General features: G+C 46.2%; 1 protein-coding gene across 1 annotated transcript in view; it reads right to left on the bottom strand.

Annotated features, from left to right (window-relative positions):
• Window positions 1-27,500, bottom strand: part of heatr5a (HEAT repeat containing 5a) — an 88,523-nt gene that overhangs the window by 56,407 nt on the left and 4,616 nt on the right. The window contains 9 exon segments of the mRNA XM_028565830.1: window positions 4,469-4,624; window positions 5,590-5,839; window positions 7,783-7,861; window positions 7,863-7,938; window positions 9,532-9,703; window positions 10,790-10,939; window positions 15,057-15,165; window positions 20,861-21,072; window positions 24,175-24,395. Of these exon segments, the coding sequence (XP_028421631.1) occupies window positions 4,469-4,624; window positions 5,590-5,839; window positions 7,783-7,861; window positions 7,863-7,938; window positions 9,532-9,703; window positions 10,790-10,939; window positions 15,057-15,165; window positions 20,861-21,072; window positions 24,175-24,300 (1,330 nt within the window). The 5' untranslated portion in view covers window positions 24,301-24,395.

The raw sequence follows: 27,500 nt of genomic DNA, 5'->3' as shown, positions 1-27,500 counted from the left end.
CATTTTTTGCTTCCCGATACCGATTCTGATACCTGAACTTGCGTATCGGCCGATACCGAGTACCGATCCGATACCAGAGTGTCATATATTTCATTATGTTTTAACAGCTGTACTATCCCTGTATGGATGTGATATGATGTATAACAGCTGTATACTACTATCTCTGTATGGTGATATGATGTATAACAGCTGTATACTACTATCCCTGTATGGATGTGATATTATTTCTATCTTTGTGAAACATGAACAAACACAAACAATGAATGCCCCAGAACTTTCTTTTATTGTCCACTTTGACAGTCAGTTATAACAAAAGAACATAAATAAACTACTTTAACGTAGATTTTCTTCAGGGCTTTATTACGTGGTATTGGATCGGCGCATTAACTCCAGTACCTCCCGATACCAGCGTTTTAGGCAGTATCGGAGCCGATACCAATGTATCGGAACATCTCTAATTTAGACTTTAGGTGTGGCTCTTCTTTTTCTTTTTCTTATTCTTTCTTTTTATTTACTCATTTTATTTTTATGTTTGATTTTTCTTTCTTCCCTTTTCTTGCTTTAGGATATGGTGTACTGTAGACTGTAGGGCTGTCCTCGACTAAAGAAATTCTTAGTCGACTAACACTTATAGGATTTTGTCGACTAATCGATTAGTTGATTTAATTGGCAGAGCTGTGCGCTTTGAGAGGTGGTTAAGACTAGAAAAGCACAATATAAATGTAGTTAATTAACCATCTGTAAAACTGAGTTTCTCCACAATTAATCCTGCAAAAGCACCACTTTAAATCTTGTGTTTACCATAAATGTGCTCAGAAGTTTCTTGGAAATGAGTAATTAAGCATGAATAAGCATAAAAAATGACTAGTCGACTGAAGAAATCTTAGTCGACTAAGACCAAAACGACCGATTAGTCGACTAATCGAGTAAGAGGTGGCAGCCCTAGTAGACTGTCTATTTGTTTAAAGGTTTTTAAACTATCTTATTCCTTTTTGTAACCACAAGAGTATGTTAGGGTGTGGGTTGGGGTGGGACATGTTTTTGTTGTGTAACGTCTGTTAAATACCAATAAATAGAACTTTAAAAAAAAGAAAAGAAAAGAAGATTTACAGGGAAGCACATCTGGGGGTCCAGAATGAAAATCTGCTTGGGCTGGAGAAGTATTAACATCCATTAGACCCCATCTTGCAACTGGCGCAGTGCAAAGTCCCAACTAAGTGTAGTGTTAATTTTGTCACCTATTTTTAATTTAGTCTTAGTCAAAAAATGTTGTTAGTCAAGTTTTAGTCGACTAAAAGTCTCATCGTTTTAGTCAAAACATTTTAGTCTTTTTTTTAAATAAATTATTTCTGATAACCATTTCAGTCAAATAGTTATAAAAATAAATAAATGCTATAAAGTTATATAAATATTGAGCCTCTTCCTTATTTCAGCAGTAAACGACAAAAACAACCGCTGCATGGCAAAGGGATATTTTACACTAAAATAAATGCAGCACGAAGCTGGCGAGGCGTATTTCAAGTGAACGCAACATCTATGTTGTTTTTTAGACTGTCGTACGTCTTGTGTTGGAAATAGAGACAAACCTTTACACCGTTTAGTTGTCAGCATTGTAACCGTATTCACTCCAACTGCTAGCTAACAGTAGGCTAACGTTACCTGCTGCCAAGTGTAGTGTTAACTAGCTAACGGTAGGCTAACGTTACCTGCTGTCAAGTGTAGTGTTAACTAGCTAACGGTAGGCTAACGTTACCTGCTGTCAAGTGTAGTGTTAACTAGCTAACGGTAGGCTAACGTTACCTGCTATCAAGTGTAGTGTTAACTAGCTAACAGTAGGCTAACGTTACCTGCTATCAAGTGTAGTGTTAACTAGCTAACGGTAGGCTAACGTTACCTGCTGCCAAGTGTAGTGTTAACTAGCTAACGGTAGGCTAACGTTACCTGCTGCCAAGTGTAGTGTTAACTAGCTAACGGTAGGCTAACGTTACCTGCTGCCAAGTGTAGTGTTAACTAGCTAACGGTATGCTAACGTTGCCTGCTGCCAAGTGTAGTGTTAACTAGCTAACGGTAGGCTAACGTTACCTGCTGTCAAGTGTAGTGTTAACTAGCTAACGGTATGCTAACGTTACCTGCTGCCAAGTGTAGTGTTAACTAGCGCCCCGTGCAACGATATTTCGGTTGACTCTAACGTCTGTTTAGGAGCATCAGAGAGAAGAGCAGGAAGTGGCACCTAAATCTGCGTTGCTATTCAGTCCGGTAGATACCGGTCGTTAGGGCACCTGTCGGTGCCGTAGCACCGGGTCTCGGTAACAGCTGAATATTCTATCTCAAGATGAAAAAGTAGAGACGATTGTAGACGAAAATGAAGAGAGATTTTATCTTAGTTTTTATGTTATGTAAAACATTTTAGTCTCGTCTTTTTTCGTCAACAATAATGCAAGTTAATTTAGTCTTAGTCAGCGTTTTTGGACATTGGCGCAGTCTCGTCATTGTCTCGTCTTAGTCATGGAAAAGGTTGTTGACGAACTTATTTAGTCTCGTACCCAAGTACCCAACACTACCCAAGGGTCTTTGCTAGTTTAAGACCGTGTGTCTGTGTGTCCTAAACACCATCTCAGAGCTGGGCTATAGGTGCCCACTACTAGTTTTCATATTTGGCCTAGGAAACACACACAGGCTGGTAGTCAGAGGGCTGCAACAACTTGGGATGGCCCAAAAGAGGCTAAACAGCTTGCAAAATACTGCGCCATATCTGCTATTATTGGCAGCCGCCACATATGGCGGAGACGCTGCTACTTATACCCTTAAGAACTGAGTTTTGTGCTAGTTATACTCTTAAGAAGTGAGTATTGTGCTAGCTATACTCTTAAGAACTGAGTATTGTGCTAGTTATACCCTTAAGAACTGAGTATTGTGCTAGTTATACTCTTAAGAACTGAGTATTGTGCTAGTTATACCCTTAAGAACTGAGTATTGTGCTAGTTATACTCTTAAGAAGTGAGTATTGTGCTAGTTATACCCTTAAGAAGTGAGTATTGTGCTACTTATACCCTTAAGAAGTGAGTATTGTGCTAGTTATACCGTTAAGAAGTGAGTATTGTGCTACTTATACCCTTAAGAAGTGAGTATTGTGCTAGTTATACCCTTAAGAAGTGTGTATTGTGATAGTTATACTCTTAAGAAGTGTGTATTGTGCTAGTTATACTCTTAAGAAGTGAGTATTGTGCTAGTTATACCCTTAAGAAGTGAGTATTGTGCTAGTTATACTCTTAGGAAGTGAGTATTGTGCTAGTTATACCCTTAAGAAGTGAGTATTGTGCTACTTATACCCTTAAGAAGTGAGTATTGTGCTAGTTATACCGTTAAGAAGTGAGTATTGTGCTACTTATACCCTTAAGAAGTGAGTATTGTGCTAGTTATACCCTTAAGAAGTGTGTATTGTGATAGTTATACTCTTAAGAAGTGTGTATTGTGCTAGTTATACTCTTAAGAAGTGAGTATTGTGCTAGTTATACCCTTAAGAAGTGAGTATTGTGCTAGTTATACTCTTAGGAAGTGAGTATTGTGCTAGTTATACCCTTAAGAAGTGAGTATTGTGCTAGTTATACTCTTAAGAAGTGAGTATTGTGCTACTTATACCCTTAAGAAGTGAGTATTGTGCTACTTATACCCTTAAGAAGTGAGTATTGTGCTAGTTATACCCTTAAGAAGTGAGTATTGTGCTACTTATACCCTTAAGAACTGAGTATTGTGCTAGTTATACTCTTAAGAAGTGAGTATTGTGCTAGTTATACCCTTAAGAAGTGAGTATTGTGCTACTTATACCCTTAAGAAGTGAGTATTGTGCTAGTTATACCGTTAAGAAGTGAGTATTGTGCTACTTATACCCTTAAGAAGTGAGTATTGTGCTAGTTATACCCTTAACAAGTGAGTATTGTGCTACTTATACCCTTAAGAAGTGAATATTGTGCTAGTTATACCCTTAAGAAGTGAGTATTGTGCTACTTATACCCTTAAGAAGTGAGTATTGTGCTAGTTATACCCTTAAGAAGTGAGTATTGTTCTAGTTATACTCTTAAGAACTGAGTATTGTGCTAGTTATACCCTTAAGAAGTGAGTATTGTTCTAGTTATACTCTTAAGAACTGAGTATTGTGCTAGTTATACTCTTAAGAACTGAGTATTGTGCTAGTTATACCCTTAAGAACTGAGTATTGTGCTAGTTATACCCTTAAGAACTGAGTATTGTGCTAGTTATACTCTTAAGAAGTGAGTATTGTGCTTGTTAAGTGATATTGTGAAGACCTGCTGCGTGTCACAGGTCCATGAGTTTGTGTATGTATTGTACTGCATCTGTAATATTTGTGTCCCTGTACTATTTTTCCTTATGTGGACATAAATAAATGGTTAAAGTGTGTGTGTGTGTGTGTGTGTGTGTGTGTGTGTGTGTCCGTGTGTGTGTGTGAGACCTGTGCTGCTGTCAGTGAGGAGGGGGGCTGCAGTGGTTCCCAGTCCCTGTATGAGTCCTCCCAGTTCCAGCAGGCAGCAGACCAACATGTGCTGACTGGCTGCGACGTCTGCAGCAGAGACTCTGGTCTCAACGTTCCCATCGGTCAGAGCTGCATCTAAAAACACACACACACACACACGCATTAGCGTTAGCATGCTAACGCTAAGAGCTACGAGCTAATGGTTGCGGTTAGCCAGCTCCTTTTGGCTTGTGACATCACAAGCCGTGCCGATTTTGACTAGCCTGGTGAGACCATCCTGATCTGGCGAGCTCCAGTTTTCTCCTCTCAGATCAGTCTGGCATCTTGAGATAGAGGAAATTTGGAGCCGTTCGCCAAACAGCCGGGCCAATCAGTGTTGGTTTTGAGGTGGGTTTAGGTGGTGATAGACAGATGGTTTATCCAATCAGCTAACCAGGATTTTCAGACAGCGGTAGCCCTAATTCTGTTAGCTGCTCGCTAATGCTTTTTCCTCTTGGATCCTTCTTTTGGAATATGGACTGGGAACCTGAAATGGGGCCTTTTATTCCTAAATTCTCGTTACACAAACGGCAAATCTCCTTTACCGACATGTTATAGCTTCAAGCTAACGAGCTATGCTTTGCCTGCAGCAGCAGCAGGGGTAGCCTGGCTTGTGGTTGTATTTTCCATACGCTTCGTGGATCTGATTGGTTGATTTGGCCCGTCTATCACCAACTATAGGTGGTGATAGACAGATGGATTATCCAATCAGCTAACAGGTATTTTCGCTCCTTCCCAAAAGTTCTCCAACGGAAAGTTCCCAGATGGATATGCCGAGCTAATGGGAAGCTATCCATCTGGTGGAGTCAGGTTAGATGTTGACCAGCTCACCAGGAGACTGAAGGCAGGACACATTCAGAAACCGTATCTCACTCAGAACACCATGGATGGATTTTTTTCAAAGTTTGTATGCGTGTGGAAGCACCAGAGACACAAAATAACACCCCAAATCCCAGAAAAAGTGTTTTTTTTCATAATATGGGCACTTCAAAAAGGCACAAGTTGGTATTTGTAATTCTTGAAGAGATGCTGTTTCGGCAGAGGGAAGTCTTTGTGCTCACCGATGGCCGGTTTCTGTGCCGCCACGGCGAGGCAGAGCTGCTTGGCGGCGTTGGTCTGAGCCTTCTCCCCCAGCAGAGACCCCAGGGTGCTCCTCAGGATGAAGGAGACGCAGCATCGGGTCACCGCGGCATCGCCAGGCGTCTGCGTGGCCCGGCCGTGGGACGCCAGCTCCATCAGCAGGGACAGGAAGGCCGGGAAGTTCCCCTCCAACCAGGAGCCGCCCAGGGTGGAGACGAAGACCACGCAGGCCTGGGGAGGGAAGAAATTAGGGCTGTCCTCGACTAAAGAAATTCTTAGTCGACTAACACTTATACGATATTGTCGACTAATCGATTAGTTGATTTACTTGACAGAGCTGTGTGCTTTGAGAGGTGGTTAAGACTAGAGAAGCACAATATAAATGTAGTTAATTAACCATCTGTAAAACTGAGTTTCTCCACAATTAATCCTGCAAAAGCACCACTTTAAATCTTGTGTTTACCATAAATGTGCTCAGAAGTTTCTTGGAAATAAGTATTAAGTATGAATAAGCATAAAAAACGACTAATCGACTGAAGAAATCTTAGTCGACCGATTAGTCGTCTAATCGACTAAGGGGTGGCAGCCCTAGTAGAAATAGTTTATTAACAAAATGTGCGTATGTGCTCGTTGCAAAGGAGCTGTGTTAGTCATTGAGGAAGTGGTTAAAAGTAATCCAGGTGACCTCTGATGCACAGAAAGTTAAGAAAGGACAATTCTGGCGCAAAATGAACCTATAGGGGTTAATAACATATGTGAACCGAGTCGGCCGTTCTCTGGGACATGTTTTCATGCTAATCTAATGTGTCTGTAGCTTTAAACAAGCTACCGCAAACCTGGTGGTTAGCTGCTAGCGCTAGCAGATGGTAAATCGCTATTTCTATACCACTAACAAGGCTCCAAATATCACCACACTTCCACGGTAGCATAATGAGGGTCCTACATGTATACTGAAGCATTGAGAACTCTGTAAGTGTACAGACAGTTTATTAGAAAGATAGATTATAAAGACAGTAGTGTTAATGTTTACATGCAGACGTCATCTTGGATAACAGTCATGACCAGTCGTTTGAGCCATGTTACTGGTTACTGGTTGCACGGCGTTCGTCACAGAGAACGGTCGACTCGGTACACATTAGAGTCCGGATCGGGCCAAATGCCCAAAAATAGTCCCATGAGGTCCGACACGTCTTACCAAATTTACAATTAGCCATCAATTTTCATAAAACGGCCCATATTTCAGCTTTATATAGTTGATTTATTGCATGAAAAAAGTCTCAAAAGTGAATTTAGTAACAAAACTTTGCAGTGTCTGAAATATGAGACCTGCTGTCTCGTCTCCAATGTGTGTTTATGTCGACCAATCAATGCGCAGCTCATCTAAATATTCATGAGCATACCATATTTGGAAGAAAAGCTCTCGTTCCACATAAGGGCCCATAAAATATCAACCAGGCCATTTTCAGCCCAACCGATGTTACATACCCTAATAGGTGACCTTAAAGGAACACGCCAACTTATTAGGAGTTTATCTTATTCACCGTAACCCCCAGAGTTAGACTAGTCCATACATACCCTTCTCATCTCTGTGCGTGTTGTAAGGCTGTCTGACGGTTCCAGCATTAGCTTAGCCTAGCACAGATCCTGCAGGTAACTGGTTCCAACTAGCCTACTGCTCCCAATAAGTGACAAAATAACTCCAAAATGTTCCTATTTACATGTTGTGATTTGTAGAGTCACAGCGTGTACAAAAAACAACGTAACATGAGACACAGCCATCTTCTAACTGTAAACAAACCGGGAACTATATTGTGTCTCATGTTACGTTGTTTTACGTACATGCTGTGACTCTATAAATCACAACATGTAAATAGGAACATGTTGGCAATATTTTGTCACTTATTGGGAGCAGTAGGATTACTGGAACCAGTTACCTGCAGGATCTGTGCTGACCTGATGCCGCTGGAGCCGTCAGACAGCATTACAGCACTCACGGAGATGAGAAGGGTATGTATGGACTGGTCTAACTCTGGGGGTTACGGTGAATAAGATAAAAGTACCAATAAGTCGGAGTGGTCCTTTAAGGAACAGTGTGAAATACCCAATATAATCATTCTAAATCACCCCTTTAAATCAAGTTCCCCCTTAATCTACTCGTTGCCATGGCGACTGACCTGCGTGACTCCGATGCGGATGTCCTTGCTGACGGAGGTCGTGCCCTTCAGCATGTCTCCGCTGGCTCGGAGGAAACCACCCCCGCAGGAACCCCCCCGACAACACATCCATCACCTCCTCCAGAGAGCTCCGTCCACGCACAGCCTGACGCGGGGCTGCTGGGAACACAAGGAAACACTTTATCATCCATCCACCCATCCACCCCCATCCATCCATCCATCCATCCATCCATCCATCCACCCATCCATCTACCCATCCATCCATCCATCCATCCATCCACCCATCCATCCACCCACCCATCCATCCATCCATCCACCCATCCATCTACCCATCCATCCACCCACCCATCCATCTACCCATCCATCCACCCACCCATCCATCTACCCATCCATCCACCCACCCACCCATCTATCCACCCATCCATTCATCCATCTACCCATCTATCCACCCACCCATCCATCCATTCACCCATCCATCCATCCACCCACTCGCCCACCTATCCACCCACCCATCCATCCATCCACCCACCCATCCATCTACCCATCCATCCACCCACCCATCCATCCATCCATCTATCCACCCATCCATCCATCCACCCACCCGCCCACCTATCCACCCATCCATCCATCCACCCATCCATCCATCCACCCACCCATCCATCCACCTATCCATCCATCTACCCAACCATCCATCCACCCACCCACCCATTCCTCCATCTACCCATCTATCCACCCACCCATCCACCCACCCATCCATCCACCCACCCACCTATCCATCCATCTACCCATCCATCCACCCACCCATCCACCCACCCACCCATCCATCCATCTATCCACCCATCCATCCACCCATCCATCCACCCATCCTTCCATCTATCCACCCATCCACCCATCCACCCATCCATCCACCCATCCATCTACCCATCCATCCATCCACCCACCCATCTACCCATCCATCCATCCATCTACCCATCCACCCATCCATCCACCCACCCATCCATCCACCCACCCACCCACCCATCCATCCATCCATCCATCCATCCATCCATCCATCCAATCTTTTGTTGTAGAAAACAATGCAATTGCAATGCGATGCGCATTATATGGAATCATTCCAATTAGGTAGTTAAAAAGAAACCCATATTTCTGATATAGACATTTTGAAAAACGGGTCAAATTTGACCTTTAGACAACACAAGGGTTAAATAGCATGTAGCGGCTGTTCTCAGAGACATCAGACAGATGCCAAGAGGAAGCTCTTCCACACTCTTTAGGGTATTTTAATCCCATTCGCATTCGTGGCCCAGTAGCGCCTGCTAACCCTCCCCTGTGTTGCTGTTAGGGTTGGGAATCGAGAACAGATTCCATCGGAATCGTTTCTTTATTGGAATCGTTTGGAGGATTTGGTTTCATATCCGATCATCACTTTCCAATTTAATATGCGCAAGTTTGGGTTTCCGTAGCAGCCAGGCGCTTGTTGTCTTGCAACCTTGGAGCTCAGTAAGCGGAGCTCTAGCATGGCTTTATTTAACGTTGAAAAAGCCCCGTCAAACTGCAACCCACCTTTGAATCAAAATAAAACTTTCCTCTCATTTGTTTATTATTGTGAAATAAGCATGTGACCCGTTTCAACTCCACCACTCAAAGAATCGGAATCGAGAATCGATGAGAACCGGAGTCGAAAGGAAGAATCGGAATTGGAATCAGCATCGTTAAAATCCAAACGATGCCCAACCCTAGTGGCCGTACCGGTAGGCTGCCGTGGCTCCACAGCAGCAGCCAGCAGAGTTCCCAGCAGCTTGGCCACAGACACTCGGACACTGTAGTTGGATCCTTCGAAGGCTCTGAAGCACAGTGTGGCCACGTTCTCCAGCTCGCTGGTCCACAGGAAGGTGGCCTCCCTCTGCAGCTCCAGCAGACACTGACGGGACGACACCGAAAACTTAAAGGGTAACTACTGGTTCTTTCGTCCGGGAGACACTTTTCCCCCCATGTTTTTGTGTCTAAGTGATCTTCTCTGTGAGATGGAGACACTGTACAAATTAGTGTATTATCTTCTGTCTCCTCCTGTGAGTTATAAGGTTTAGATTACAGGTGTTTCAAGACGCCTGTGTGTGTGTGTGTGTGTGTGCACCTGTGTCTGTGCGTGTGTGCGCGTCTGTCTGTGTTAGTGTATGTATTTATGTGATTGTGTGTGCGCTTGTGTGTGCGTGCATATGTGTGTGTGTGTGTGCCTGTGTCTCTGTGCGTGCATCTGTGTGTGCGTTTGTGTGTGTCTGTGCTTGTGTATGCATCTGTGTGTGTGTGTGTGTGCGTGCATCTGTGTATGTGTGTGTGTGTGTGTCTGTGTGTGTGCGTCTGTGTGTGTGTGCATCTGTGTATGTGTGTATGTGTGTGTGTGTGTCTGTGTGTGTGTGTGCATCTGTGTATGTGTGTGTGTGTGTGCGTCTGTGTGTGTGCGTGCATCTGTGTATGTGTATGTGTGTGTGTGCGTCTGTCTGTGTTAGTGTATGTATTTGTGTGTTTGTGTGTGCGCTTGTGTGTGTGCGTGCATATGTGTGTGTGCCTGTGTCTCTGTGCGTGCATCTGTGTGTGTGTTTGTGTGTCTGTGCTTGTGTATGCATCTGTGTGTGTGTGTGTGTGCCTGTGTGTGCGTCTGTGTGTGTGTTTGTGTGTGTGCGTCTGCGTGTGTGCGTCTGTGTGTGTGTGCATCTGTGTATGTGTGTGTCTGTGTGTGTGCGTGCATCTGTGTATGTGTGTGTGTGTGTGCGTCTGTGTGTGCGTCTGTGTGTGTGTGTGTGTGTGTGTGTGTCTGTGTGTGTGCGTGCATCTGTGTATGTGTGTGTGTGTGTGCGTCTGTGTGTGTGCGTCTGTGTGTGTGTGCATCTGTGTATGTGTGTGTGTGTGTATGTGTGTATGTGTCTGTGCGTCTGTGTGTGTGTGTGTATGTGTGTGTTTGCGTGCATCTGTGTGTGTGTGTGTGTGATTATGAGGAGGTCTCCGTTACCTCGGCAGCGGCGCAGCGTACGGCCATGGACCGGTCCGTCAGACAGGCCCTTGCCGCCTTGTAGACGTCTCGGTGACACGGCACGGCGCTGGCGCCCAAACCTCGCAGGATCTTCTCCAAACTCAGCATGATCTCGTATCGACCCTGAGACTGAGAGGGGGGGAGACGAGGAATCACTTCCCCTGCTCATATCCTGCTTCAATCCTCTTTTAAAAAGGTGCTCTAAGGGATTTGACACGTTTTTTAGGCTGTGAGTGTGAGGAGATGTTTTTTACAGTGTGTTCAGGGGACAGACAGCTAGCAGATAGTGAGGAGATGTTTTTTACAGTGTGTTCAGGGGACAGACAGCCAGCAGATAGTGAGGAGATGTTTTTTACAGTGTGTTCAGGGGACAGGCAGCTAGCAGATAGTGAGGAGATGTTTTTTACAGTGTGTTCAGGGGACAGACAGCTAGCAGATAGTGAGATGTTTTTTACAGTGTGTTCAGGGGACAGGCAGCTAGCAGATAGTGAGGAGATGTTTTTTACAGTGTGTTCAGGGGACAGGCAGCTAGCAGATAGTGAGGAGATGTTTTTTACAGTGTGTTCGCCGGCCATGACCGGCGAGCGGCAGGTCAGACATATGCCGATTTCATGCCGACGATGTCAACGCTACAACCAATGCGGTTAGTATCATTGAGGGCTCTCTGTGTGGATTTGCTTGGTCATATTATAATCTCATCTCTACGGTTTGGGAATAATTTAAACTAGGTGCTGTGTTGTGTGTTGTGTTGAATGTTGTTATTATTTTCGTTGTTTTTCTTTCAGTGATGTATTGAATGTTGTTTTTTGGTGGTTGTTTTTAACATAATGATGCACGGCAACGTATACCTGCACAAGCTGTGGGTGGACTCCAGGAAGAACAGCTGTGGCTACGGCCCCAGCTAATGGAGATCCCAATAAATCAAATCAAATCAGCGTGTCGGCACTATTCTCCCACATGTGTGGAACCTTGTCAATTAAAGCGTAACTCTCGCCAAAATGCACCCTAGGGTATTTTTGTGAATGTACGTGAGTCAAACTTTAGTTTAAAAGCATATTTAGGACCAAATCGCCACTTTTAAGATTCACCATATTCTCGTTTTTGGGTTTAATGGCCTTTTGAATGGGAGTGATAGGGGCACTCTCATGCTAGTCTCAAAATAGCTATTTAGGGCTATCTATGACTGTCAAAGAAGATAGTCTACATGCTCTGAATAGGGAACTCCAGTATCTTCCTTCTGGACGGAGGCTAGAAGTTCTTGGTTGCAGAACTACAAGATTTAAAAAGAAGCAATCACTCTGTTAAACAAACGGTAAAATTATTTTTACAAAACGCACAAGCACTTTGGTCATGTCATGTACTGTTTTCTATTCCTCTCTTTTCTTCTTTTACGTTTTATTACCTGTTTTACAGTACAGGCCAAAAGTTTGGACACACCTTCTCATTCAATGTGTTTCCTTTTTATTTTCATGACTATTTACATTGTAGATTCTCACTGAAGGCATCAAAACTATGAATGAACACATATGGAATTATGTACTTAACAAAAAGTGTGAAATAACTGAAAACATGTCTTATATTTTAGATTCCTCAAAGTAGCCACCCTTTGCTTTTTTTGATAACTCTGCAAACCCTTGGTGTTCTCTCAATGAGCTTCATGAGGTAGTCACCTGAAATGGTTTTACCTTCACAGGTGTGCTTTGTCAGGGTTCATTAGTGGAATGATTTCCCTTATTAATAAAAAAGCAAAGGGTGGCTACTTTGAAGAATCTAAAATATAAGACATGTTTTCAGTTATTTCTCACTTTTTTGTTAAGTACATAATTCCATATGTGTTCATTCATAGTTTTGATGCCTTCAGTGAGAATCTACAATGTAAATAGTCATGAAAATAAAAAGGAAACGCATTGAATGAGAAGGTGTGTCCAAACTTTTGGCCTGTACTGTACGTGTTTTAATGTTTTGTGTGTTGTATGTTATGTTGTGATCTACAAAGCTTTAAGGATGTCCTGCCTCTTAGACTGTGAAACTAGTTTACCTACGGTTACCAATAAAGTAAAGTAATCTAACCTAACCTAATTTAGGGGGCACTCTCATGCTAGTCTCAAAATAGCTATTTTGAGACTAGCATGAGAGTGCCCCTATCACTCCCATTCAAAAGGCCATTTGACCCAAAAACGAGAATACGGTGAATCTTAAAAGTGGCGATTCGGTCCTAAATATGCTTTTAAACTAAAGTTTGACTCACGTACATTCACAAAAACACCCTAGGTTATTATAATTTGGCGAGAGTTACGCTTTAACCTGCAACATGTCAGCTGTTTGGACATTCTTCAGCGTGTGGTCAGAAGATAACAAGTTTACAATATGCAACACCTGCCAGGAGACAGCAGGGCGTGGAGGGACCACACCAAGAACCAGAACCACATCTCTCTTTAGTGGGATATTAGATGTGAGAAGAAGGAAATGGTTCTAACGTTGCTCTTTAGATGGGTGTGGATGTCCCACACCAGGAGTCATTTATATAGTTCTATTATATAGTGATCCATTATCTGGTCAACAACATGTTCTATTGAAGAAAAGATAGAAAATAAATATGTGTGTGATGTAAAGTGGTTAGAAAAGATGAAATGCAGACAAACTGAGAGACAGACAGACACAGTGAGAGACAGACAGACACAGTGAGAGGCAGACAGTAACAGTGAGAGACAGACAGACACAGTGAGAGGCAGACAGACACAGTGAGAGGCAGACAGACACAGTGAGAGACAGACAGTAACAGTGAGAGACAGACAGACACAGTGAGAGACAGACAGACACCGTGAGAGGCAGACGGACACAGTGAGAGACAGACAGACACAGTGAGAGGCAGACAGACACAGTGAGAGGCAGACAGACACAGTGAGAGGCAGACAGACACAGTGAGAGGCAGACGGACACAGTGAGAGACAGACGGACACAGTGAGAGGCAGACAGACACAGTGAGAGACAGACAGACACAGTGAGAGGCAGACAGACACAGTGAGAGGCAGACAGACACAGTGAGAGACAGACGGACACAGTGAGAGACAGACAGACACAGTGAGAGGCAGACAGACACAGTGAGAGGCAGACAGACACAGTGAGAGACAGACGGACACAGTGAGAGGCAGACAGACACAGTGAGAGACAGACAGACACAGTGAGAGACAGACACAGTGAGAGGCAGACAGACACAGTGAGAGGCAGACGGACACAGTGAGAGACAGACAGACACAGTGAGAGGCAGACAGACACCGTGAGAGGCAGACGGACACAGTGAGAGACAGACAGACACAGTGAGAGGCAGACAGACACAGTGAGAGGCAGACAGACACAGTGAGAGACAGACAGTAACAGTGAGAGACAGACAGACACAGTGAGAGACAGACAGACACCGTGAGAGGCAGACGGACACAGTGAGAGACAGACAGACACAGTGAGAGGCAGACAGACACAGTGAGAGGCAGACAGACACAGTGAGAGGCAGACGGACACAGTGAGAGGCAGACAGACACAGTGAGAGGCAGACGGACACAGTGAGAGGCAGACAGACACAGTGAGAGGCAGACAGACACAGTGAGAGACAGACAGACACAGTGAGAGGCAGACAGACACAGTGAGAGACAGACAGACACAGTGAGAGGCAGACAGACACAGTGAGAGGCAGACGGACACAGTGAGAGACAGACAGACACAGTGAGAGGCAGACAGACACAGTGAGAGGCAGACAGACACAGTGAGAGACAGACAGACACACTGAGAGACAGACACAGTGAGAGGCAGACAGACACAGTGAGAGACAGACAGACACAGTGAGAGACAGACAGACACAGTGAGAGGCAGACAGACACAGTGAGAGGCAGACGGACACAGTGAGAGACAGACAGACACAGTGAGAGACAGACACAGTGAGAGGCAGACAGACACAGTGAGAGACAGACAGACACAGTGAGAGACAGACAGACACAGTGAGAGGTAGACAGACACAGTGAGAGGCAGACAGACACAGTGAGAGACAGACAGACACAGTGAGAGACAGACAGACACAGTGAGAGGCAGACAGACACAGTGAGAGACAGACAGACACAGTGAGAGGCAGACAGACACAGTGAGAGGCAGACAGACACAGTGAGAGGCAGACAGACACAGTGAGAGGCAGACAGACACAGTGAGAGGCAGACAGACACAGTGAGAGGTAGACAGACACAGTGAGAGACAGACAGACCTCTGCGCTCTTCATGGCCTTCAGCAGGCTGGTCAGAGTGTCTTTGAAGGAGCCGAAGAGCATCCGGCCGAGCTGCTCAAACAGAGCACCAAGACACGCAATGGCCGCCCTGAAACACACAGCACACACACACTGAAACACTACAGCACACACACACACTGACACACTACAGCACACACACTGAAACACTACAGCACACACACTGAAACACTACAGCACACACACTGAAACACTACAGCACACACACACTGAAACACTACAGCACACACACACTGAAACACTACAGCACACACACTGAAACACTACAGCACACACACTGAAACACTACAGCACACACACACTGAAACACAACAGCACACACACACACTGAAACACAACAGCACACACACACTGAAACACAACAGCACACACACACACTGAAACACAACAGCACACACACACTGAAACACTACAGCACACACACTGAAACACAACAGCACACACACACACTGACACACTACAGCACACACACTGAAACACTGAAACACAACAGCACGGACACACTGAAACACAACAGCACACACACACTGAAACACAACAGCACACACACACTGAAACAGAACAGCACACACACACTGAAACACAACAGCGCACACACACACACTGAAACACAACAGCACACACACACACTGAAACACAACAGCACACACACACTGAAACACAACAGCACACACACACACTGAAACACAACAGCACACACACACTGAAACACAACAGCACACACACACTGAAACACAACAGCGCACACACACACTGAAACACAACAGCACAGACACACTGAAACACAACAGCACAGACACACACTGAAACACAACAGCACAGACACACACTGAAACACAACAGCACACACACACACTGAAACACAACAGCACACACACACTGAAACACAACAGCGCACACACACACTGAAACACAACAGCACACACACACTGAAACACAACAGCACACACACACTGAAACACAACAGCGCACACACACACTGAAACACAACAGCACACACACACTGAAACACAACAGCGCACACACACACTGAAACACAACAGCACAGACACACTGAAACACTACAGCACACACACACACTGAAACACAACAGCACACACACACACTGAAACACAACAGCACACACACACTGAAACACAACAGCGCACACACACACACTGAAACACAACAGCACACACACACACTGAAACACAACAGCACACACACACTGAAACACAACAGCACACACACACACTGAAACACAACAGCACACACACACACTGAAACACAACAGCACACACACACTGAAACACTACAGCACACACACTGAAACACTACAGCACACACACACTGAAACACTACAGCACACACACTGAAACACTACAGCACACACACACTGAAACACTACAGCACACACACTGAAACACTACAGCACACACACTGAAACACTACAGCACACACACACACTGAAACACTACAGCACACACACTGAAACACTACAGCACACACACTGAAACACTACAGCACACACACACTGAAACACTACAGCACACACACACTGAAACACTACAGCACACACACTGAAACACTACAGCACACACACACTGAAACACTACAGCACACACACTGAAACACTACAGCACACACACACTGAAACACTACAGCACACACACACTGAAACACTACAGCACACACACACTGAAACACTACAGCACACACACACACTGACACACTACAGCACACACACTGAAACACTGAAACACAACAGCACGGACACACACTGAAACACAACAGCACACACACACTGAAACACAACAGCACACACACACTGAAACACAACAGCACACACACACTGAAACAGAACAGCACACACACACTGAAACACAACAGCGCACACACACACACTGAAACACAACAGCACACACACACTGAAACACAACAGCACACACACACTGAAACACAACAGCGCACACACACACTGAAACACAACAGCACAGACACACTGAAACCCAACAGCACAGACACACACTGAAACACAACAGCACACACACACACACTGAAACACAACAGCACACACACACTGAAACACAACAGCGCACACACACACTGAAACACACACACACACACTGAAACACAACAACACACACACACTGAAACACAACAGCGCATACACACACTGAAACACAACAGCACACACACACTGAAACACAACAGCGCACACACACTGAAACACAACAGCACAGACACACTGAAACACTACAGCACACACACACACTGAAACACAACAGCACACACACACTGAAACACAACAGCACACACACACTGAAACACAACAGCGCACACACACACACACTGAAACACAACAGCACACACACACACTGAAACACAACAGCACACACACACTGAAACACAACAGCACACACACACACTGAAACACAACAGCACACACACACTGAAACACAACAGCACACACACACTGAAACACAACAGCGCACACACACACTGAAACACAACAGCACACACACACTGAAACACAACAGCGCACACACACACTGAAACACAACAGCACAGACACACTGAAACACAACAGCACAGACACACTGAAACACAACAGCACACACACACTGAAACACTACAGCACACACACACTGAAACACTACAGCACACACACACTGAAACACTACAGCACACACACACACTGAAACACAACAGCACAGACACACTGAAACACAACAGCGCACACACACACTGAAACACAACAGCACAGACACACTGAAACACTAAAGCACACACACACTGAAACACAACAGCGCACACACACACACACTGAAACACAACAGCACACACACACTGAAACACAACAGCGCACACACACACTGAAACACAACAGCACAGACACACTGAAACACAACAGCACAAACACACTGAAACACAACAGCACACACACACTGAAACACTACAGCACACACACACTGAAACACTACAGCACACACACACTGAAACACTACAGCACACACACACACTGAAACACAACAGCACAGACACACTGAAACACAACAGCGCACACACACACTGAAACACAACAGCACAGACACACTGAAACACTACAGCACACACACACACTGAAACACAACAGCACAGACACACTGAAACACAACAGCACAGACACACTGAAACACTACAGCACACACACACACACTGAAACACAACAGCACACACACACACTGAAACACAACAGCACACACACACTGAAACACAACAGCGCACACACACACACTGAAACACAACAGCACACACACACACTGAAACACAACAGCACACACACACTGAAACACAACAGCACACACACACACTGAAACACAACAGCACACACACACTGAAACACAACAGCACACACACACACTGAAACACAACAGCACACACACACACTGAAACACAACAGCACACACACACTGAAACACTACAGCACACACACTGAAACACTACAGCACACACACACTGAAACACTACAGCACACACACTGAAACACTACAGCACACACACACTGAAACACTACAGCACACACACTGAAACACTACAGCACACACACTGAAACACTACAGCACACACACACTGAAACACTACAGCACACACACTGAAACACTACAGCACACACACACTGAAACACTACAGCACACACACACTGAAACACTACAGCACACACACTGAAACACTACAGCACACACACACTGAAACACTACAGCACACACACACTGAAACACTACAGCACACACACACTGAAACACTACAGCACACACACACACTGACACACTACAGCACACACACTGAAACACTGAAACACAACAGCACGGACACACACTGAAACACAACAGCACACACACACTGAAACACAACAGCACACACACACTGAAACACAACAGCACACACACACTGAAACAGAACAGCACACACACACTGAAACACAACAGCGCACACACACACACTGAAACACAACAGCACACACACACACTGAAACACAACAGCACACACACACACTGAAACACAACAGCACACACACACTGAAACACAACAGCACACACACACTGAAACACAACAGCGCACACACACACTGAAACACAACAGCACAGACACACTGAAACACAACAGCACAGACACACACTGAAACACAACAGCACACACACACACTGAAACACAACAGCACACACACACTGAAACACAACAGCGCACACACACACTGAAACACAACAGCACACACACACTGAAACACAACAGGACACACACACTGAAACACAACAGCGCACACACACACACACTGAAACACAACAGCACACACACACTGAAACACAACAGCGCACACACACACTGAAACACAACAGCACAGACACACTGAAACACTACAGCACACACACACACTGAAACACAACAGCACACACACACTGAAACACAACAGCACACACACACTGAAACACAACAGCGCACACACACACACTGAAACACAACAGCACACACACACACACTGAAACACAACAGCACACACACACTGAAACACAACAGCACACACACACACTGAAACACAACAGCACACACACACTGAAACACAACAGCGCACACACACACTGAAACACAACAGCACAGACACACTGAAACACAACAGCACAGACACACTGAAACACAACAGCACACACACACTGAAACACTACAGCACACACACACTGAAACACTACAGCACACACACACTGAAACACTACAGCACACACACACACTGAAACACAGCACAGACACACTGAAACACAACAGCGCACACACACACTGAAACACAACAGCACAGACACACTGAAACACTACAGCACACACACACACTGAAACACAACAGCACAGACACACTGAAACACAACAGCACAGACACACTGAAACACTACAGCACACACACACACTGAAACACTACAGCACACACACACACTGAAACACAACAGCACAGACACACTGAAACACAACAGCGCACACACACACTGAAACACAACAGCACAGACACACTGAAACACAACAGCACAGACACACTGAAACACTACAGCACAGACACACTGAAACACAACAGCACAGACACACTGAAACACAACAGCACACACACACTGAAACACTACAGCACACACACATTTCAATTCATGGACATGTGGAAACCTAACTGCACAATTCTTCCTCATTTTAGAATGCACAGAGAGTTAAAGAGCAAATCTGTTGTGTTAGCTCCGCCTACCCTCTGTGGTGGACCAATCACAGTGTCTGTCTGTCTGTCTGTGTGCATGTGTGTGTCTGTGTGTGTCTGTGATGTCTGTGTGTGTGGGTACGTGCGTGTCTTTGTGTGTCTCTCTGTGTGTGTGCATGCGTATGTATGTATGTGTGTGTGTGTGTGTGGGTGCATGAGAGCGTGTGTCTGTGTGCGTGAATATTTGTGTGTGTTTGCTTGTGTGTGTGTCTCTGTGTCTGTGTGCGTGCATGTGCGTGTCTGTGTGTGTGTCTCTGTGTGTGTGTGGGTGTGTATATGTGTGTGTCTGTGTGTGTCTGTGTCTCTGTGTCTGTGTGTGTGTGTCTGTGTGTGTATGTGTGTGTGTCTCTGTTTGTGTGTGTGTCTCTGTGTGTGTGTGTGTGTGTGTGTGTTTCTGTTTGTGTGTGTGTCTCTGTGTGTGTGTCTGTGTGTGTGTGTGTGTGTGTCCGTTTGTGTCTGTTTGTGTGCGAACACTCGTTCTTCCTATCTTTTCCTGTGTGCCGTGAACTCATCCCGGACTTACAGTCGGGTCGGGAGCCCCGACGGAGAGTCGTCTTTGCTGCGGATGATGTCATGGCACCTGTCGACGAATAGGCTGGCAGCGATGGGGTCTCCCAGGCGGTAGAGCAGGGCCACGCAGTGGGCCAGCAGCCAGCGGGTGGGCGGGCCAGGGGAGCCAATCAGAACGCCCGATAGCTGCTCGATCAGACGCCGCTGGTTCTGCTTGATGTCGACCTGGAAGGTAGAGACAGATTCTCAGAACAACAGCACTTTCCCTCCGTCGGTGGAAGACATATTGGCGCTTTTCCGTCACATGGTACCTGCTCGCCTCGCCTCTACTCGCCTTTTTTGGTTTTCCATTACGAAAAAAAGTCCCTGGTACCTGCTAGGTAGGGTTGGGTATCGTTTGTTTTTTTTTCTGATTCCGGTGCTAAATCGATACTTTTAAAAACGGTGCCTGAACGGTGCCTGAACCGGTACTTTTCAATAAAGTAAAAAAAAAAAAAAAAAAAAGAAGAAAAGAAAATAAGGGTAATAAACAACAGTCAGTGACTTGTTTATTGCTAAGGCCATGGTCAAAATTAAAGATTTAATAATAATGTAATAACAATAACAATAACTTATTTCACCAGTAAATTGCTGTTGAACCCCAGATGGGAAAAGGGTATTTTACAATTACTGTGAATGCACCACGAGGCTACCTGTTTTAAGTGAATCTGTGTTGTTTAATTCCGACAACGGCAGCTGCGAGTGAACGCACCGTCTGTGTAGTTTAATTCCGACCATATGAACATACTGTATATCTATGAATTGTAGAAGTCCTCCACAGTGAAACCCAGTCACACTTTACACTGTTTAACGTTAGCTGTCAGCATTTTAACCGTGATTAATCCAGCTGCTAGCTAAAGCTAGGCTAACGTTACATGCTGTCAGGTGTAGCGTAAAGTCAGGCACCGAAATGAGGCACCGAAACTTTCGTTCTTATTCGGTCTCGTTACTACCGTTTACGTCGGCACCGGTTCCCTATTGGCACCGAGTTTCGGTACCCAACCCTACTGCTAGGGCTGGGGAAAAAAATCAATTTTTTTTTTAATCCAAATACAGTATAAATAATTTGGATGTTTAACAATCTTTGTTGCACACTGCACAGTGACTTTTCACTTAGAGAAAGGGTTTGCCTTTGCAATTTTGTTTATGTTTATGCACTTTAATTAAATACAATAAATATATATTTTTAAAATATATTTACAGTTCACAGTTATTTTGTTTGAAATGGAAGGGGGGGGAAATCAAATCAGAATCGAGTTTTTTATGAAAGAATTGCAGATTTTTTTAGGGAAATCGCCCAGCTCTAGCCTGTACTGTACATTAGCTGCTGTTGTGTTGGGTCTTTGAGTTGCCCAACTTTATTTTTCGTCAGTTTACAACAAAGTCAAACATAGCGCCCCAACAAGCAACTTCAAATCATTTTGTTTTTATCTTTCATGTAGCATTTTATGAACGGAAAACCTATCGCAGATTTGTTTAGGGAAACAAATCGCCCAGCTCTAGTACCTGCTAGCAGGTACTTTTTTTAGCACCTCCTGAGTCAGGGTTCCAGGCGAGCCGAGAAGGTGACGTGAAACCCTGCAGGCTGCCGATTGGTCGGAAATAATCGTCACTGATCACTGCATTGCTAGCGACAGATGGCATTTTTAAATAGTTTAGCGTTAGTTAGAGTTAAGGCGATTAGCTCGGCAGCGAGTAGTGACTCTAGAGTCCTAGTGAGTGTGTGTGTGTGTGTGTGTGTGTGTGGTAAAGTGAGTGAGAGAGTGATGGCGAGTAGTGACTCTAGAGTCATATAGAGAGAGAAACTAAGTGTCTCCCCTGTTCTTTCTGACCACGGTGGGAGATCTGGAGCAGGAAAAGTTAACTATCTCGTTGAGTTCATGTTGTTTACGGAGAAGGAGAACCAGGAAATGAGTCGGGGGGAAATACAACGCTACCGAGCCACGCCCACGGCAGTCGCTATGACGACCAGCCACGCTGAGGCGGTACTAACATCTGCAACGGAAAAGGGACGCGCAGTGCGCCGAGTCGAATCGAGCTGGTACAATGTAATGGAAAAACGCCATTAGGTGCACGCATTAGGATGGGGGGGGCTGGGGGCTGGGGGGGCTGGGGGGGCTGGGGGTAAGGTCTCCTTCCTCAAGAACATGTTACGGTTTTCAGTTTTAAAAATGTCCTGTACAGTTTGTGTCTCTTTGTGGTAGTCTCTTTTTCACATCAACTTGGACAATTATCATCATATCTGTGTCTAAAACTAGAGCAGCTTAAAGACAGGTTAGTGGAGGACTTAGGAGTCCTATGTGTGTGTGTGTGTGTGTGTGTGTGTGTGTGTGTGTGTGTGTGTGTGTCTGTGTCTCTGTCTGTGTGTGTGTCTGTGTCTTTGTGTGTGTGTTTGTGTCTCTCTGTCTGTGTGTCTTTGTGTGTGTCTGTCTGTGTGTCTGTGTGTGTATTTTTTGTATCTGTGTGTGTGTGTGTGTGTCTGTCTGTGTGTGTCTGTGTGTATTTCTGTCTGTATGTGTGTGTGTGTGTGTGTCTGTCTGTGTCTGTGTGTATGTTTGTCTGTCTGTCTGTGTGTATGTGTGTGTGTGTGTGTGTGTCTGTCTCTGTCTGTCTGTCTGTCTGTCTGTGTGTGTGTGTGTGTGTGTGTGTGTGTGTGTGTCTGTCTGTGTGTGTGTGTATGTGTGTCTGTCTGTCTGTGTATTTGTGTGTGTGTGTGTGTGTGTCTCTGTCTGTCTGTCTGTCTGTGTGTGTGTGTGTGTGTGTGTGTGTGTGTCTGTCTGTGTCTGTGTGTGTGTGTCTGTCTGTCTGTGTATTTTGTGTGTGTGTGTGTGTGTGTCTGTCTCTGTCTGTCTGTCTGTCTGTCTGTGTGTGTGTGTGTGTGTGTGTGTGTGTCTGTGTGTGTGTGTGTGTGTGTGTCTGTCTGTGTGTGTGTGTGTATCTCTGTCTGTCTGTGTGTGTGTGTGTGTGTGTCTGTCTGTGTGTGTGTGTGTGTGTCTGTCTGTGTGTGTGTGTGTCTGTCTCTGTCTGTCTGTCTGTGTGTGAGTGTGTGTCTGTCTGTCCCTTTGTGTGTGTGTGTGTGTTCGTCTGTGTCTTTGTGTGTGTGTGTGTGTGTGTGTGTTCGTCTGTGTCTGTGTGTGTGTCATTAATATATAGTGCTGCCTTCAATGTCTAATCCAGTGCTCAATGTGTCCAACAGTATGATTTCCTGGTGGTTCAGCTGTAATAAAGCTGTAATAAAGCTGTAATAAAGCTGTAATAAAGCTGTAATAAAGCTGTGGTGACACTGACCCTGTCGGTGACAGGAAGGAGTTCCTTCAGCCGGGTCAGCCACTCGAAGATGAACTGCGGCCGCTGATGTTCAGCCAGCTGACTGCACGCCGCCTCGCTCAGCAGGAGGCTGTGAGCTCGCTCCATCCTCCTCTTCCTCTTCCTCTTCCTCTTCCTCTTCCTCTTCCTCTTCGCTCAGTGAGGGTGAACTCTTCCTTCGTGCTCGGCCATTCTCCTAAATCCTGTCAGACGCAAACACAAGGAGGAAGAAACAGACACAGCATTCAGACAAACAGGTAGACACAGGCAACACATTAACATTTATTAAAACGTAGGAAAAAAAGGGGAAAAAGGCAAGTATGCGTGTGTGCGTCTGTCTGCGTGCGTGTGTGTGTGCATGTGTGTGTGTGTGTGTGTGTCTGTGTGTGTGTGTGTGTGCATGCGTGTGTGCGTTTGTACGTGTGTGTGACTCTGTGTTTGTGTGCGTGCAAGTCTGTCTGTGTCTGTCTGTGTGTGTGGGGTGCATGCGTGTGTGTGTCTTTGTGTGTGTGTGCGTAACTCTGTTTGTGTGCGTGTCTGTCTGCATGCGTGCATGTGTGCATGCGTGTGTCTGCGTGTCTTTATGTGTGTACGTTTGTGCGTGTGTGTAACTCTTTGTTTGTGTGCTTGTGTGAGTCTGTCTGCGTGCGTGTGTGCATTTGTGTGTGTCTGCGCGTGTGTGTGTCTGTCTGCGTGCGTGTGTGCATTTGTGTGTGTCTGCGCATGTGTGTGTGTCTGTCTGCGTGCGTGTGTGTCTTTCTGTCTGTGTGTGTGTGCATGCGTGTGTATGTCTTTGTGTGTGCGTTTGTGCGTGTGTGTAACTATGTTTGTGTGCGTGTCTGTCTGCATGCGTGTGTGTGTGCATGTGTGTGTGTCTGCATGCGCATGCATTTGGGCGTTTGTGTGTTTGTGTGCGTGAATGCATGCGTTTGTGTACCCGTTTGTGTGTGTGCGTTTGTGTATGTCTGTGTGCATGTGCGCCGATTGTGTGTGTGTGTGTGCGTTTGTGTGACTGTGTTTGTGTGCGTGTGTGTCTGTCTGTGTGTCTGTGTGTGTGTCCTGCCAGCCATTGTCCTTAACCCTGTCAGACCCAATCAGAAGGAGGAATAAATAGTCAACATGATAACCTTCAGCAAACATATATCTGACTTGTACAACTGTTGGACTGTCCCTTAAAGCCTCCACGAGTCCGAGACCAGACCTCTGTCCCTTAAAGCCTCCACGAGTCCGAGACCAGACCTCTGTCCCTTAAAGCCTCCACGAGTCCGAGACCAGACCTCTGTCCCTTAAAGCCTCCACGAGTCCGAGACCAGACCTCTGTCCCTTAAAGCCTCCACGAGTCCGAGACCAGACCTCTGTCCCTTAAAGCCTCCACGAGTCCGAGACCAGACCTCTGTCCCTTAAAGCCTCCCGAGTCCGAGACCAGACCTCTGTTCCTTAAAGCCTCCACGAGTCCGAGACCAGACCTCTGTCCCTTAAAGCCTCCACGAGTCCGAGACCAGACCTCTGTCCCTTAAAGCCTCCACGAGTCCGAGACCAGACCTCTGTCCCTTAAAGCCTCCACGAGTCCGAGACCAGACCTCTGTCCCTTAAAGCCTCCACGAGTCCGAGACCAGACCTCTGTCCCTTAAAGCCTCCAGAGTCCGAGACCAGACCTCTGTCCCTTAAAGCCTCCACGAGTCCGAGACCAGACCTCTGTCCCTTAAAGCCTCCACGAGTCCGAGACCAGACCTCTGTCCCTTAAAGCCTCCACGAGTCCGAGACCAGACCTCTGTCCCTTAAAGCCTCCACGAGTCCGAGACCAGACCAGACCTCTGTCCGAGACCAAAGCCTCCTTAAACGAGTCCGAGACCAGACCTCTGTCCCTTAAAGCCTCCACGAAAGACCAGACCTCTGTCCTTTAAAGCCTCCACGAGTCCGAGACCAGACCTCTGTCCCTTAAAGCCTCCACGAGTCCGAGACCAGACCTCTGTCCCTTAAAGCCTCCACGAGTCCGAGACCAGACCTCTGTCCCTTAAAGCCTCCACGAGTCCGAGACCAGACCTCTGTCCCTTAAAGCCTCCACGAGTCCGAGACCAGACCTCTGTCCCTTAAAGCCTCCACGAGTCCGAGACCAGACCTCTGTCCCTTAAAGCCTCCACGAGTCCGAGACCAGACCTCTGTCCCTTAAAGCCTCCACGAGTCCGAGACCAGACCTCTGTCCCTTAAAGCCTCCACGAGTCGAGACCAGACCTCTGTCCCTTAAAGCCTCCAGAGTCCGAGACCAGACCTCTGTCCCTTAAAGCCTCCACGAGTCCGAGACCAGACCTCTGTCCCTTAAAGCCTCCACGAGTCCGAGACCAGACCTCTGTTCCTTAAAGCCTCCACGAGTCCGAGACCAGACCTCTGTCCCTCCACGAGTAAAGCCTCCACGAGTCCCGAGACCAGACCTCTGTCCCTTAAAGCCTCCACGAGTCCGAGACCAGACCTCTGTCCTTTAAAGCCTCCACGAGTCCGAGACCAGACCTCTGTCCCTTAAAGCCTCCACGAGTCCGAGACCAGACCTCTGTCCCTTAAAGCCTCCACGAGTCCGAGACCAGACCTCTGTCCCTTAAAGCCTCCACGAGTCCGAGACCAGACCTCTGTCCCTTAAAGCCTCCCACGAGTCCGAGACCAGACCTCTGACCAGACCTCTGTCCGAGACCAGACCTCTGTCCCTTAAAGCCTCCACGAGTCCGAGACCAGACCTCTGTCCCTTAAAGCCTCCACGAGTCCGAGACCAGACCTCTGTCCCTTAAAGCCTCCACGAGTCCGAGACCAGACCTCTGTTCCTTAAAGCCTCCCAGTCCGAGACCAGACCTCTGTCCCTTAAAGCCTCCACGAGTCCGAGACCAGACCTCTGTCCCTTAAAGCCTCCACGAGTCCGAGACCAGACCTCTGTTCCTTAAAGCCTCCACGAGTCCGAGACCAGACCTCTGTCCCTTAAAGCCTCCCGAGTCCGAGACCAGACCTCTGTCCCTTAAAGCCTCCACGAGTCCGAGACCAGACCTCTGTCCTTTAAAGCCTCCACGAGTCCGAGACCAGACCTCTGTCCCTTAAAGCCTCCACGAGTCCGAGACCAGACCTCTGTCCCTTAAAGCCTCCACGAGTCCGAGACCAGACCTCTGTCCCTTAAAGCCTCCACGAGTCCGAGACCAGACCTCTGTCCCTTAAAGCCTCCACGAGTCCGAGACCAGACCTCTGTTCCTTAAAGCCTCCACGAGTCCGAGACCAGACCTCTGTCCCTTAAAGCCTCCACGAGTCCGAGACCAGACCTCTGTCCCTTAAAG

The sequence above is a fragment of the Perca flavescens genome, chromosome 20 (genome assembly GCF_004354835.1).
Source record: "Perca flavescens isolate YP-PL-M2 chromosome 20, PFLA_1.0, whole genome shotgun sequence".
Lineage (NCBI taxonomy): Eukaryota > Metazoa > Chordata > Actinopteri > Perciformes > Percidae > Perca > Perca flavescens.
Note: the sequence above shows the minus strand (reverse complement) of the source record. Positions and strands in the feature narration are given on the sequence as shown.